We start from the raw sequence: 12,693 nt of genomic DNA on the forward strand, positions 1-12,693 counted from the left end.
ACCTTGCAGATAATGCAAGGCTACTCTGGGACTCAAGTGAGTAAATGATTTCATATTAGCAGCATTATTCCATTTTAGAGATCTGACTAAAAGCTCCTGCATAAAACATTTGCCCAACTATAGACTCTAAATATTAGTGATAGACTGAACTTGACATTTTAAATTTCAGAACTAGAGTCCTTAAGCTCCTCACAGCAGAAACTACAAATAGGGACGTCTATCAACTTCTGTTATTTTCTGTCCTAGGATCCTGCAAGCAGTTGTAAGACCCACCAAAGAGGCAGATGGGATCCAGTTTATTCCCTCCATTGCATTTACAATTATCTGAATTTAAGTCCAAGTTTTTATAAGCAACACAGAGCCCCCTGTTATGCACCCACTGGAAACATAAGTAGTAATACATTACGGCTACTAATCTTTCAGTGAAACTATCTTTCACTGCATATTCCAAATTTACTTCCTGAAATTCTTCAAAAGACACATTCAAAGTATCATTCTTAATATTTGTAAAGTTTATGAATTTCACATTTCTTTCATAATACCATTTGAAGTTTGTGTGAATATAAGGGGTTTTTAGTACTTTGAAAAACCTCTAGCGGCTCTATTCTGGTCATTACAATAGCCACTTATGCCAAAGGCAGACTGTTTGAACACTATGTCATGGTACATATGCAAGTATGCTATACAAAGGAATTTCACTGATATCACATACATACAACACTCAATATAGACAGGAAAGCTTGCTCTAAGACCTATTACACATGTACAGACTTTAAATAAGTAGTTTAAACCACCAATGACTCCAGTATCATAGTTTGCTAAACATGTTGTTTTCTCCTACATATTCTACATTCATCCTACTTGAAAACATTACATGTACAGAGCTGAGTATCGGGGTATTATTTTTAATATGCTGCACCTTTAAAACTTGAACTTGACCTTCAGTAGTTATGTCCTTCAGAAGTTCACAAAATGACCGGCATAAGTCAGTAGCATACATCTGAAATAAAATGAAGAAGAAGGTATTATGCAAACACGTTTTATGAAGACTCAGCTTCTCTTCAAAGATCCTATCTGCTAAAATGCTCATCATTCCTGAACTAATTAAAATCTAATCTAAGTATTTTGTTGGTTTTTTAACATTGCAGGATTTTTTAAATCCCAAAGAATTTTCTAATGAAGAAAGTATGAGAATAAGGCATAATATTTCTAGTTCAACTCTAGTTAGAATTAATGACCATCATTTTAATCTAGTAGGATAATTAGAGTAACTATTATACCCCACTTTTCAGATACCAAAGCACTAAATCAATCCATAAAGCATTAATTCTAAATAATCTTCTTTCTCAAATCTGATTTGAGTGTCCACCATGCACCATAAAGACCTAACAACAGAACAATAATATGCTTGTATACACATGAGTAAGAGTATAAACGTGTGTATGATATTTTCCAAGATGAGAGAAAAAAGTTTGTCAGTAGGGAACTGAGAAGATAATATGAATTTTTATATAATGATAACATACCTGTAAAAATTCAGATGATGATAAGAAAATATAAGCATTGATGATCTTAAAGCAATTTTTGAGGTTTTCTGAACTCAGCTCTGGAAAAAACAGAAATCACAATTCACAACCTGATCACCAAACTGAAGTACAACCAAAATGATTTGCTTCTAAAAGTCTCTTTCTTCTCACAGCTCACAGTGCCAGACTCCAATAAGTAGAAAAAATCATCTTAGATCCAGTACCAATCAGGTTCTCTCTCCCCACCAGAGACAATATAGAAGTGGGATGACAACAGCTCTCATGTACTCAAAGAGAAGAACAAGACCTCAAAAGCCACTATTAATAAAAAAAATTATGAAGAAAAGGTCAAGTTTTGGATGTGATAGTGGGTTAAGAAGATACTAAAGAGAGAACAAATGAAACATATTTAAGAGACCTACAATTACTGACAAATAATCTCTCACACATTTGAGTCAGTAAATGCTGAGCAGAAGGAATGAAACAAAGATTGCAGTTCTGCTCCTCTGAGCCAGATGCCACGTCAAACGGCATTGAGCTGAAATTTACTGACCTTTAGGGCATACTTCGAGTGTAAGGCACACCTTTCAGTAAGGAAAGCATACCCATTTAAGAGACAGATACACAGAGGAGAAGATATAGAGCAGCAGTTTGAAGAGAGAAAGACGACGTCTTCAGGCACTATCTTTATGGCTGTTTTCAAAATAAAAAATCAAGCCAGAACATCTATAAGCAGAACTCATGGCAAAACAAAAGGTTTCAAAGTTTCACATGGACGTTGATACCAGAGCAGAAAGTCCATAGCCATCATTATCTAAAAACAAGACAAAACACCCAAAAAACCTCAAAGGGCTTGCTAAATTGTCTTAAAACCATCTGTAAAGTTCTGAGGAGTTTCAGCAGTTTTTCTTTTTTTCCCACCCATTAAATACAATATTAATGTTCCTCTATTTGACATGGCCACGGGACAGCTTTGCATTTGTGACTACTTTCATATGTCAGTGCATGGATAGGTCATGTCTTGTTATCACTTATTTTGAATATTTACCTATCTTGACTTGAAAAGGTTTTATTTTTCATCTATCCATCCAATATCCTCATGAAAAAATTCCAATACATCTATGAATTAGCTTTAGTATCAAATTACTAGCGTTATACATGGCAGACCTCCTTAGAGGTCTGCAGTTTGTGGGGTTTTTTCTTACTGGACATTTAAAGTTTCAGACACTGATCCAAATATTCAAATTCTAAGTAAATGGACACATAAACATGAAGTGCTATTAAGTTTTCCATAACTTTCCATTCTGTGATTCTTTGATAACTGATATAAAGGTAGAAAGTATGCGTAGCAAAAATCGTATTTCAGATCAAAGGGCAAAACCAGGTGAGACTGATGTAATGGAAATGACAGAATTTCAGCCGCTCATCTGTGCATAAAGCTCAATGTTTAGTAAAAGCATTTTTCTAGAAAGGTACCATGTTCAACTGATTATATTTAAAAGCTAATTGCGCATCAATTCTCTTGCCAGGTTTTCCTGAATTAAACATATATTTTTCTTAATTAATGTGCTCCTTTGGGTTTTGTTAGGGATCAGAGGACTTAGTCCAGGTCCAGTAATCTGCTTTTTGCCACTACCTTTACAAATACAACACAGGCATATTAAACCTGATGCTTCTTGAAACAGGTATGTCTAGACTTTGACCATATTTCCAACCTGAAATTGTATCAGATTCAGCAGTCATTTTCAGCATCCACAGTGTAGAAATGCATCCAATCCTCAGAGAATTAATGTATTTCTCCATTCCACATCATTCAATCCATTGCAAGACATGGACTAGAGAGCCTCTGCAACCCCTCTTTAGGGTAATTATATATCAATAGAATTTAAACAGTAGCAGCACTGCTGATATGAAAACCAAATATGACGATTATGCTGTGAACTATCCTTGTATATCAGTGATAGCACCATAATCTTTGAAGGTTAAGTGAAATCAAGCCTTCATGGAAATGCAGCGTTCTACTCCTGAAGGTAAATCTAATTGACTTGTATAATTCCTCTGACATCCAGCTCCAACAGCAGTAATATCCTGAAATGGGTATGAAAAGCTCTTTTCAAAAGGACAATTATATCTGGAACGGAACAACTACCTATTATTTTCAGACTCCTTAAAAAAGTAAAATTAAAAACATTTCTATATTTTTCCTCTTTCAGTTCAAAAATCTCATGTACAAACTACTTCTCTCCCTGACTTCCAGATTTTTCTAGTTCAACCATGTTGACATCTGATACCTTTCCTAAATTACTTGCATGCTGATGTAGCAGTTAAATACACCAGAAAAACAGTTACATTACCTCTATGTTACAGTAATTCCATTCAGTAAAACTAATTTCAGAAACTAAAGGTCAGGAAGTTCATATTCCTTACACCGTAATTTCAAGAAAATGATTTTCTGGAGCACCTTGCTAGTTCTCCACCCTGCCCCAGACATAAGCAAGGCAGTTATCTATCCAGAAATTCCCTTCACCTTACCTGTCCTTTGGCTTTCACTTGGGTAACTGCAGACTGAATTGAGAACCAGTTTATCTTTTTTGCCTTATCTCAGACAGTTAAGGCACACAAGACTTGGCAATTTTGACTTCCCAGTAGAAACACCTTGTCCTGACAGATACATCACTGTGCTAAGGACAGGAAGAGCCAGACCCTAAGTGCTGGAAGTTTCAGGTGAACAGTGCTACTTGTATGCTGGAGAAACTCTGCTACAGAACTAAGACTGAACACTTATTTAAATTACTAGCACAGTTGACCATCATTGATCAATACATTTTCTTTTCCGAGACGCTGCACTTTTAACTGTGTTGTTGCACTTGATATAAGTGAAGAACCTCACTTTCAAGTGTAATGAATAAATAAAGTAGCTGCTTGTGGGGTAGTGGATGGCAGTACTGTACTGTTTTTGTAACTACCATGTTTTAAAAAAGGTTAGTACTAATCCAAAACTCCAACTCTATTTAAAGCATCACAATACTATGGCTGTGTCCTGTCAAGGCTGTCCAGTCAGATTCTCCTTATGTAAACACATAGAATTTGCAGGCTTAGAGCATACAGAATGGTTTCCAATTTCTGGCAAAATGTGCATCATTTTGGCTAACAGCAATCAAAATTTTTGACAAACACAACACTCAGAAAACAAGTTTCTCAGAAAAATGCTCAGGAAGTAAATTAGTACTAGAAGTCTATATGATGAAATCCATAGATATCCTTCTATCATTACACATCAGCTGCTGTATTTTTGCCACTCACTCTCATCCCTGAAAAAAAAGGATGTCTGACATAAGAACGTTTGAAGCATCACCCTAATGAAATTCTACCTAGCTTAACTACTACTTGCTCTACCAGCATCATACAACAGCTTTCAGTTTTCAAAACAAGTAACATTCTCTTGAGAATGTTTTTTTTTTTTCAAAAGAAAGCATCACTTCTCTCCAGGATTAGTTCATGAAATAAGGAAATCATTACAAGCATAGAATATTCCCAAATACCTCCCCTTTTTATAAGAAAAGTATGCCAAGGTTTCCATTCATACTTATCTCTACCTTGGAAAGTATCGCCGCTACAGATTCTAACAGGTAGCTCTGGAGTTAAATACTAAAACCACTACTAAACAGAGCAGTTTTATCATTACAGATCTTGTATACAAAGAGAAATAACAGAAGACATCATCTTACACCTACCTATCATGGTCTATTGACCTTTAGTCAGAATAAAGTATAAGCTGAAAACAACTATCAAAAAGATAACTTCCATAATTCTGTGAACACATTGCTCTGAAGAAATTAATCCATTTGATATATTAGCTACACAACCTACAAAAGCACAGCTAAAGATTATTTAAACACAAACACATTAACATAATAAAATTAAACAACAAATTTTTTATACTCCCTTTAATTATGAAGCAAAAGCACCTGAAATATCAGTATTTCCTAAGTACGGAGTCCTAATTCTCATTACTAAGTTTACAGTTTGTCAACAACTCAGGCAAAACTACTGTTTTTAATTTCAGTGCTGCTTGACCAAAATGCTTATAGACATATTAAGATAGTTTGAAAACATCCCACATTTTTATTAACTGAATTATGGAAAGCTAGTAATTGCATTCTGGTTGTAGGCAGAACAGGCAAGTGTTCCATACAGTCAATATCAATAAAACTCAGTAAATTTGGTGTTAAATTTCAGGAACTTCTTAGAATAATCTCTGAAATTATAAACTGAAATTATAAACTGAAATTTGTCTTATCTTTTGGGTACAAGCACCTTTAATTTATTAAAAATAGAGAAATAGAGTAAAGAGACAATAAGTATCAAAGAAGATGACAAAGTCAGATAATAAAACCTGTTCCTCAATTTTTGATAATTACAATTTTGCAAGCTCCCTTAGTACTTGCAGCCACAGCAGCATTACTTAATGCACGAACAACAAGCAATAGCAAAAAAAAAACCTGAAAATTTTATTAGTAAAAGACTTACCAAGGAGGGAAGACATGTTCTGAAATATTCTCAGGAGCTCTGGTGTAAGACATGGACTATTCTCCAGTGTCACTAACCTAAGAATAGATTAAGCAAAATATTTTAGATTATTTATGAATAACATTGAGCAATCATTTTGACAGATGTAAACACACTAACTTCCAGTAACCATCTATACGATCAACAACGTGTAACAATTACTGGAAGCATACTTCAAGCACAGCAATAGTGCTTACAACACACCCATCAGTATAGGTACGGTTCTTGCCAAGACAGGAAAACAAAGAAAAACATGTTACTGTCTTTTTATAATGACAACACAAGGTCTGAAATGCAGCAGCGAGAATGTCTTAGTACCCAGCCTGGGAACTCAGAGAAGGTGGGTAGAGAGGAATATTTACAGTGCAAGGACAATATGTGTAGTGCTCCACACATCAAAGGAGAAGCTGTGGTGGCCATTTAAAATTCCTGAGTTTTGAAAATGGTAGCAACAAATTAAACTTGCATTTAAAGCCACAGAAACAAATTCCATTTTGTTTCTAGATCTTAGGTGTAGGATTACTGTATTTAAATAACGTGTGATTAGGTAAAATATCTTAGCTCTTCTCTTTCTCTTTATTCAAGAAGCCGTTAGAGTCCCAGCTGTCTCTGCCAGCTCCATCCAAATTTCTCTGATGCTCTAGGACATCTTAAAATATCATTCTTCTGCACAGACATCAGAACAGTAACCTCAAGATCAGTATTATTAAGAAGATGTAAAAGTTCTGAACTCATACACTAAAAAGGCCTCTGTCCTAAATTTTGAGAAGCTCTTGCACTTTGACTTGCTGCCACCAGCACTAAAAATCTGTTTTACTGCACATAGAACAGATCATCTGTAGCTTAAGTATTTACAATGCAAATGTCTACAATTTAGATCCAAGGAGTCCCTTACTATTTTAAGACAAACTATGTATTCCTATTCTTCAGGAGAAACAGGTGCTGAATTCAGTCCAGGTAAGAGTTTCCTCCTCCTATAGCATCAGCTGCACCAGAAACAAATCAGGCTCACAGTAAACTGATCGGAACATCACTTCTTGTTTTATGTTCAGTCACCAAACAGCCTGAGATCTAAAAGGTAACTTCTACACTTTATCCTTCTAAACTTGACACCTCTTCCTGCAACCACCTTTGAGAACCACTGGGTCACTGTTCTCCTGAAGTCAAGCATATCAAATTGTTAGTTTAGCATGCATATTGCAGTGAGTCTAGACTTTTTGTTTTCCCATTCATTATCATTACAGAACTGTATCTTCACTATCAAATGCCTGAAAATTAATTACCTACTCAGCTATTTAACTGTGTTTCTTTTATTAACTTCCTACTCTCATGTCTTCTGAGGAAAAGCGTAATATAGATGAAGTCAAGGTAAGGTAACAAGAACATATAAATTTTAATATTCAAAGCTTTTTACAATTTTTTCTTCTGTGGATACAAAAATAATTGTTTTAAAATTACAAACTGATAGAAAAAATTCTTACCACAGCTCTAAACCATCTTCCAGAAGATAAACATGTGGAGGCTGAGAAACATCTGTACTTAGCTGAATAACTGGAAGTAGAAAAGGATAGAGATTTTTGCTGTCTGCTCCCAGTCCCTATGAAAATAAATAAGAAATGTAAAATATGTCAAAAACCTCAAACCAAGCATAAAGAATAGCACTGGAAAAGATCTGCAATGCTGTTATGTTCACAAGTAAACGTGCATCCAAGAAATCAAAGGTTGAACTCTAATTGATTTCATACAACAAACAACAAAATAGTCTGATAATCCTAAGCTTTCTCTCAACATGCTTTTTGAAAACAATCCTCTTATCAATAATCTGCATATTGTTTGTCTCTAAGAGAAACAATACACATTCCTAAAACATTCACTGGTCATTCTCTTTCTTGGAAGAGTCACAAGTCTAACAAATACTACATGACTAAATGGTGAATGTTTTACATATCAAGAAAAGAACTACTCTTTGCCCTTGCCACACATGAAATCATTTACGTATTCTAAGAATCAAGAGAAGGGTTTGTTTTCTTAGCTACACAAAGATTCACAATATGATGACAGTCATTTATTTTTTAAATGATCCATGAGTCATATGTAAAGATTTCTTCCCAATAATGCAGAGTAAAAAATTTCTTAGCAATCACTTAAAAAGAAAACCCAATTTTTAAAAATAAGCTAAATAGAACTACTATCAAACTAACAACAAATAAGAACTAATCCTAAAAGGAACAGAATTCTTAAACTGGGAACTGCCAATTACTGAACAGCATTACAACATATTGTAATATTACTAGTTAAGAAAAACTGAAGCTAGTGGAATGCTGAATTTGCATAATTCCTATATTTTGATAATGGTTAATTTAAAATTATTTGATGTTTCTAAGTTAAAGCTTCTTTCTCCATTTCTTTATTTAAACAAATTTACCTTAAAAGAATCTTCCATAAATTTGTCTAATACAAAGAGAAATACCTTTTGTATACAAAAATACCTATATTTTTAGGCTCCACAGGGGCCAAACCCAACAATTTCCACAATTTGTTTACAGTAAAAATATATTTCCTCTTGTTTATAAACTTACTCCACTTTTAAAGAAACCCTTATTTCTCCTCTCATTGTAATGTTTAGTCATTCCCTTTCCACTCCCTCTCCCCTGTTAACCTGTATGATACCATCCTCTTAGTCATGCATTTCCCCAAGTTCAAGATTGCCTGCATATTAATTCTGTTCCTGTATGGACACTGTCCTACATCCTCAGAGCACTTCTCTTGATCTTTGCTGGTCCTACTATAACTTTCTTGAGATGCAGGAAGGGTTGGAGAAGGTAGGATAGCATACAGTCTGTGCTAAAGAAGTAGTTAACAGCATGGATTATGCAGGCAGTATAACCATGTATTGTTTTATTATTAAGAAAGAACTGTAGGAGATACTGACAACATTTACATGACTGATTCCTTACCTGGACGAGATGGATTAGGGTGGTTAGAATGGCACATCGTAGCATGTTGTGCTCCTCACTCTGCTTCCAAAGGAGTGGTAAATACTGAACCAAACATCCTACATATGGTCGTATCTGAAGTTCAGAACACAAATTGGTTTCTTAATGTGTAAACGAGTCTATTAATTTATCCCCAGCACAGTTTCTCAAAAAATATAAGAGCTGCTTTTGTCACAGTAAAAATACCAAGTTTGCTTTAATTTACTCCTCTTTCTTCTTTCTAAAACACCATATTCTTTACTCTGTGACTGAAGTAACTTCTGACTGCAGAGTAGTTTGAAAAGAATAAATTACTTACAGTGATATTTGTGCACAGCAACCAGGCTTAAATAGTAAATGGAACAAAAAATACTTACAATTTGATAACCAGTGATATTTTCATAGTAATATATTCTTCACTAAACAGGATTCCTAAACAACAGAATTCTCTAAGACCAGAAACAGTCCCCCCCAAAAAAGCTGAATAACCTCTGAAGTCATCCATCCTTTGAGCAGGGGTGAGACTTCAAAACTTCCAGAGATCTGCCCTAACATACATTTTTTCTATTATTTTCTTTTATTTTCTATTTTTTCTATTATGCTCTTCAATACTAAAGGGTTAACCTATTTGTCATCTAAAGTATTTAATTATGAATTAACCTAAACAGATTCAAGGGGTCTTTCTCAACTTCTTTTTAATGCTGCATCTCTAGCTGATCTGAAATGCAGAGAAATCTGGGAAATCTGCTGTCATGTTGACTTCTTCTACAGGGGACAATTATGAAAGCTTCATTTGGCTCTCAGACAGGATTATTTGTAGAAAGAGGAGATAAGCTCAAAAACACACATTATCTCTGTCCTTCATATTGGGGAAAAAAAACCACAACAAAATCTGAGACAAAAGCAATCAACTATTGATTCTTTAATTCTGCAAAACCATCTTTGATTTCTTTATGTATAAGCTGAAGAACATACTTTAACATTAACATAATGTGAATTTGAAACTTTTCAGGAAGTTAAGGAGGGTGGTGTATAGGCAACTATGACCCATATCAGCACCAATGAGAAACTACAAATTTAACTGCACCGTGCCTAAGGGTGCAAAGTATTTTGTTCCCCAAATGTCTCCTTTAACATGTAACATTAAATAAAATATTAGTTCAGATCTATGATGGGACAGTTAGAATAAATCACAAATACAGATCTATGATGAGACAATTAGAATAAATCACAAATAAAAAAACAAAATTGCAAGAAAGACCATAAGACAAGCTGTTAAAACCCTTCTGTACTAAAAAAGATGAGTCAATACAAAAAATACATAGTAACTAAAGAAAAGTAGTAACTGAGCAGAACATTTTACTCAAAAGGTAAATAAGAATTGAAAAGAGAAAAGAGGAATGCAGGCAGCTATGACAACAATAACGAGTCTATTAACTTTCTTTTCCATTTTCTTTCACACCAAGTCCTCCCCTGTGTTCTTACAACAAGGTAACACTGAAGTACATAATAAAAAATACCTGCATATTGACTCTTTCAATCACACAAGACAGAACATGAAGAACATGCATTTTAGTGTCACATTGCGTTACTTCCTGTAGTAGCTGAAAGAGCAGTGTAAACATGGATTCCAGATACTAAAAGAAAAATAAAGAACTACAGATTAGACCATCAAAAATACAATTAGTGACAAGAATTGGTAACTTTCCAATGTATGCTTACAACTCTAAGACACCCATAAACTTTGAAAAACACTTTGAATGTGTGCAAAATGTTACTCTTTCATTTTGGAAAATGCACACTAGGCAGTCATTGCCTAAGCAAGGTAAAAAAATTCAGATATGCTCTTACATAACAGTTCAAACATGATCAGTTTGACTATACACCATTTTCACACTTTGGTAAGTGTAAACATGATTTCACAGGTAAAATAGGCTGTCGCTCCAGAAGGAGCACTTTGTTAAGTGTCAAAACAAAGGTATGGTCTTCCAGCTTTTGGGCCGGTAGATAAATTTAAATATTGAGCTGAAAAAGACATCTTAAAACAATTCCAGTATTTACAGTCTAAATGCACTCTGGATTTTTGTTTTATTTGTTCACAAGAGAGTTGAAATCTACATGGAAATCATAATCAAATGAGAAACAACTGCTAAATTTGAGTGATCAAAGTAAATCTTTGCTGTACTTATAATTATTTACTTCATGACAACAGTAATGACCACTGTAGAGAACACAAGTATAGGAGAACAAGAAAGTCTGTGTTTTTTGGGCACTATTTTAACGAAACATTTGTAATTAGTATTTTTATGAAACAGCAGGTTGGAAAGTAGTGTGAAACAGGCACACAGGAAAGCCACACTGGTGTGGAGACATATTTGTTAGATAGAGTATTAATACTGTCTTAGCAAAAAGAAACTTACTATCTGTTAACACATAGTATATACAGTACTAAACACACTGCTACAAAGTTGTGATTGCTGTAATCACAACTGTGACTGTAATTGTAATACTAAATTGTAATACTAAAATGTTCTGAATTGTATGTCGTTTTATTGCACATTAGCAACCTTAACAGCAGCAGTATAAGTATAAATTTTGGTCTATGAAGACTGAAAAAATAATACATACATATACACACACCTCCCACACACTCCTAATTACTAAATAATGTAGTTTAAAATGAAATTGGAAAATATTTTTTCCTGCTTTTCTCTATGGATTTATCTACTCTTCAGAATATATAAATGCTCTTACCGGTAAGAACTGGTCAGTTCTGAACTCAAAGTCATCTACAGGTGAACAACCATTAAGGAAAAATAATACAGATTGCAGATGGATACAAAACTCAAATAAGCAAGTACTTCATGAATACACAAAAATTATAATGTGAAGAATTTGGTAATAAGTTTAAAATTGCTTATTTTCTAGTAACTCTGAATTAAGAACTAATCAAACATCTTTGCAAAAAAAAGGATATTTAACTTCAGTGTTGTAGCTGTCTCAATACGGACCTGAAAGACAAAAGTCAAAGCATAATGCATATGTCCATTAAACACTTTGATTATCAACATAATACCTGACAATACCAAATCAGTTGATGTTTTGGCTGTTGAATAATTCTCTGTGTTCTGTCATGCACTAAGAAATGCAGTTAGTTAAGCTCATTTTCTTTTGCTTCATTTTAGTATACTTTACATTTTATTTGAAAGAAGACAGAAGTTCTCCATCAGCCTGCACCTCAGGAAGTCCCCCATCATCCCCACATCACCATTGACCAATCAGAACTCAAATCAGTCCAACAGTTCAATTACCTAGGCAGCCTCATCTCCTCGGATGGTAAGATTGACGGATGGTAAAATTGACGGGGAGATAGACAACAGGTTAGCAAAGGCATACAGTGCTTTTGGAAAACTCCATAAAAGAGTATGGCGTAATAAACACTTGAAGAAAAGTACCAAGATCAGTGTTTACAGAGCCATAGTGCTGTCTACTCTTTTATATGGTTCCGAATCATGGGTCATCTACCGCCACCACCTGCGTCTCCTAGAACGCTTCCATCAACGCTGCCTCTGTACAATCCACTGGTCAGATTATGTGACCAATACATCTGTTCTAGAACAGGC

The 12,693-nt window shown here is 34.5% G+C and overlaps 1 protein-coding gene across 1 annotated transcript in view; it reads right to left on the reverse strand.

Moving 5' to 3' along the window:
• Positions 1-12,693, reverse strand: part of IPO11 (importin 11) — a 73,565-nt gene that overhangs the window by 31,853 nt on the left and 29,019 nt on the right. Inside the window, exons 16-23 of the mRNA XM_027671453.1 lie at positions 12,048-12,146; positions 11,825-11,865; positions 10,591-10,707; positions 9,053-9,166; positions 7,577-7,692; positions 6,057-6,133; positions 1,527-1,606; positions 920-1,000 (exon numbers count right to left, since the gene is read on the reverse strand). Of these exons, the coding sequence (XP_027527254.1) occupies positions 920-1,000; positions 1,527-1,606; positions 6,057-6,133; positions 7,577-7,692; positions 9,053-9,166; positions 10,591-10,707; positions 11,825-11,865; positions 12,048-12,146 (725 nt within the window). The remainder of the gene's footprint in view (positions 1-919; positions 1,001-1,526; positions 1,607-6,056; positions 6,134-7,576; positions 7,693-9,052; positions 9,167-10,590; positions 10,708-11,824; positions 11,866-12,047; positions 12,147-12,693) is intronic.

This window comes from Neopelma chrysocephalum, unplaced genomic scaffold (genome assembly GCF_003984885.1).
Source record: "Neopelma chrysocephalum unplaced genomic scaffold, ASM398488v2 Primary Assembly neopelma1_97102, whole genome shotgun sequence".
Taxonomy (NCBI): Eukaryota; Metazoa; Chordata; class Aves; order Passeriformes; family Pipridae; genus Neopelma; species Neopelma chrysocephalum.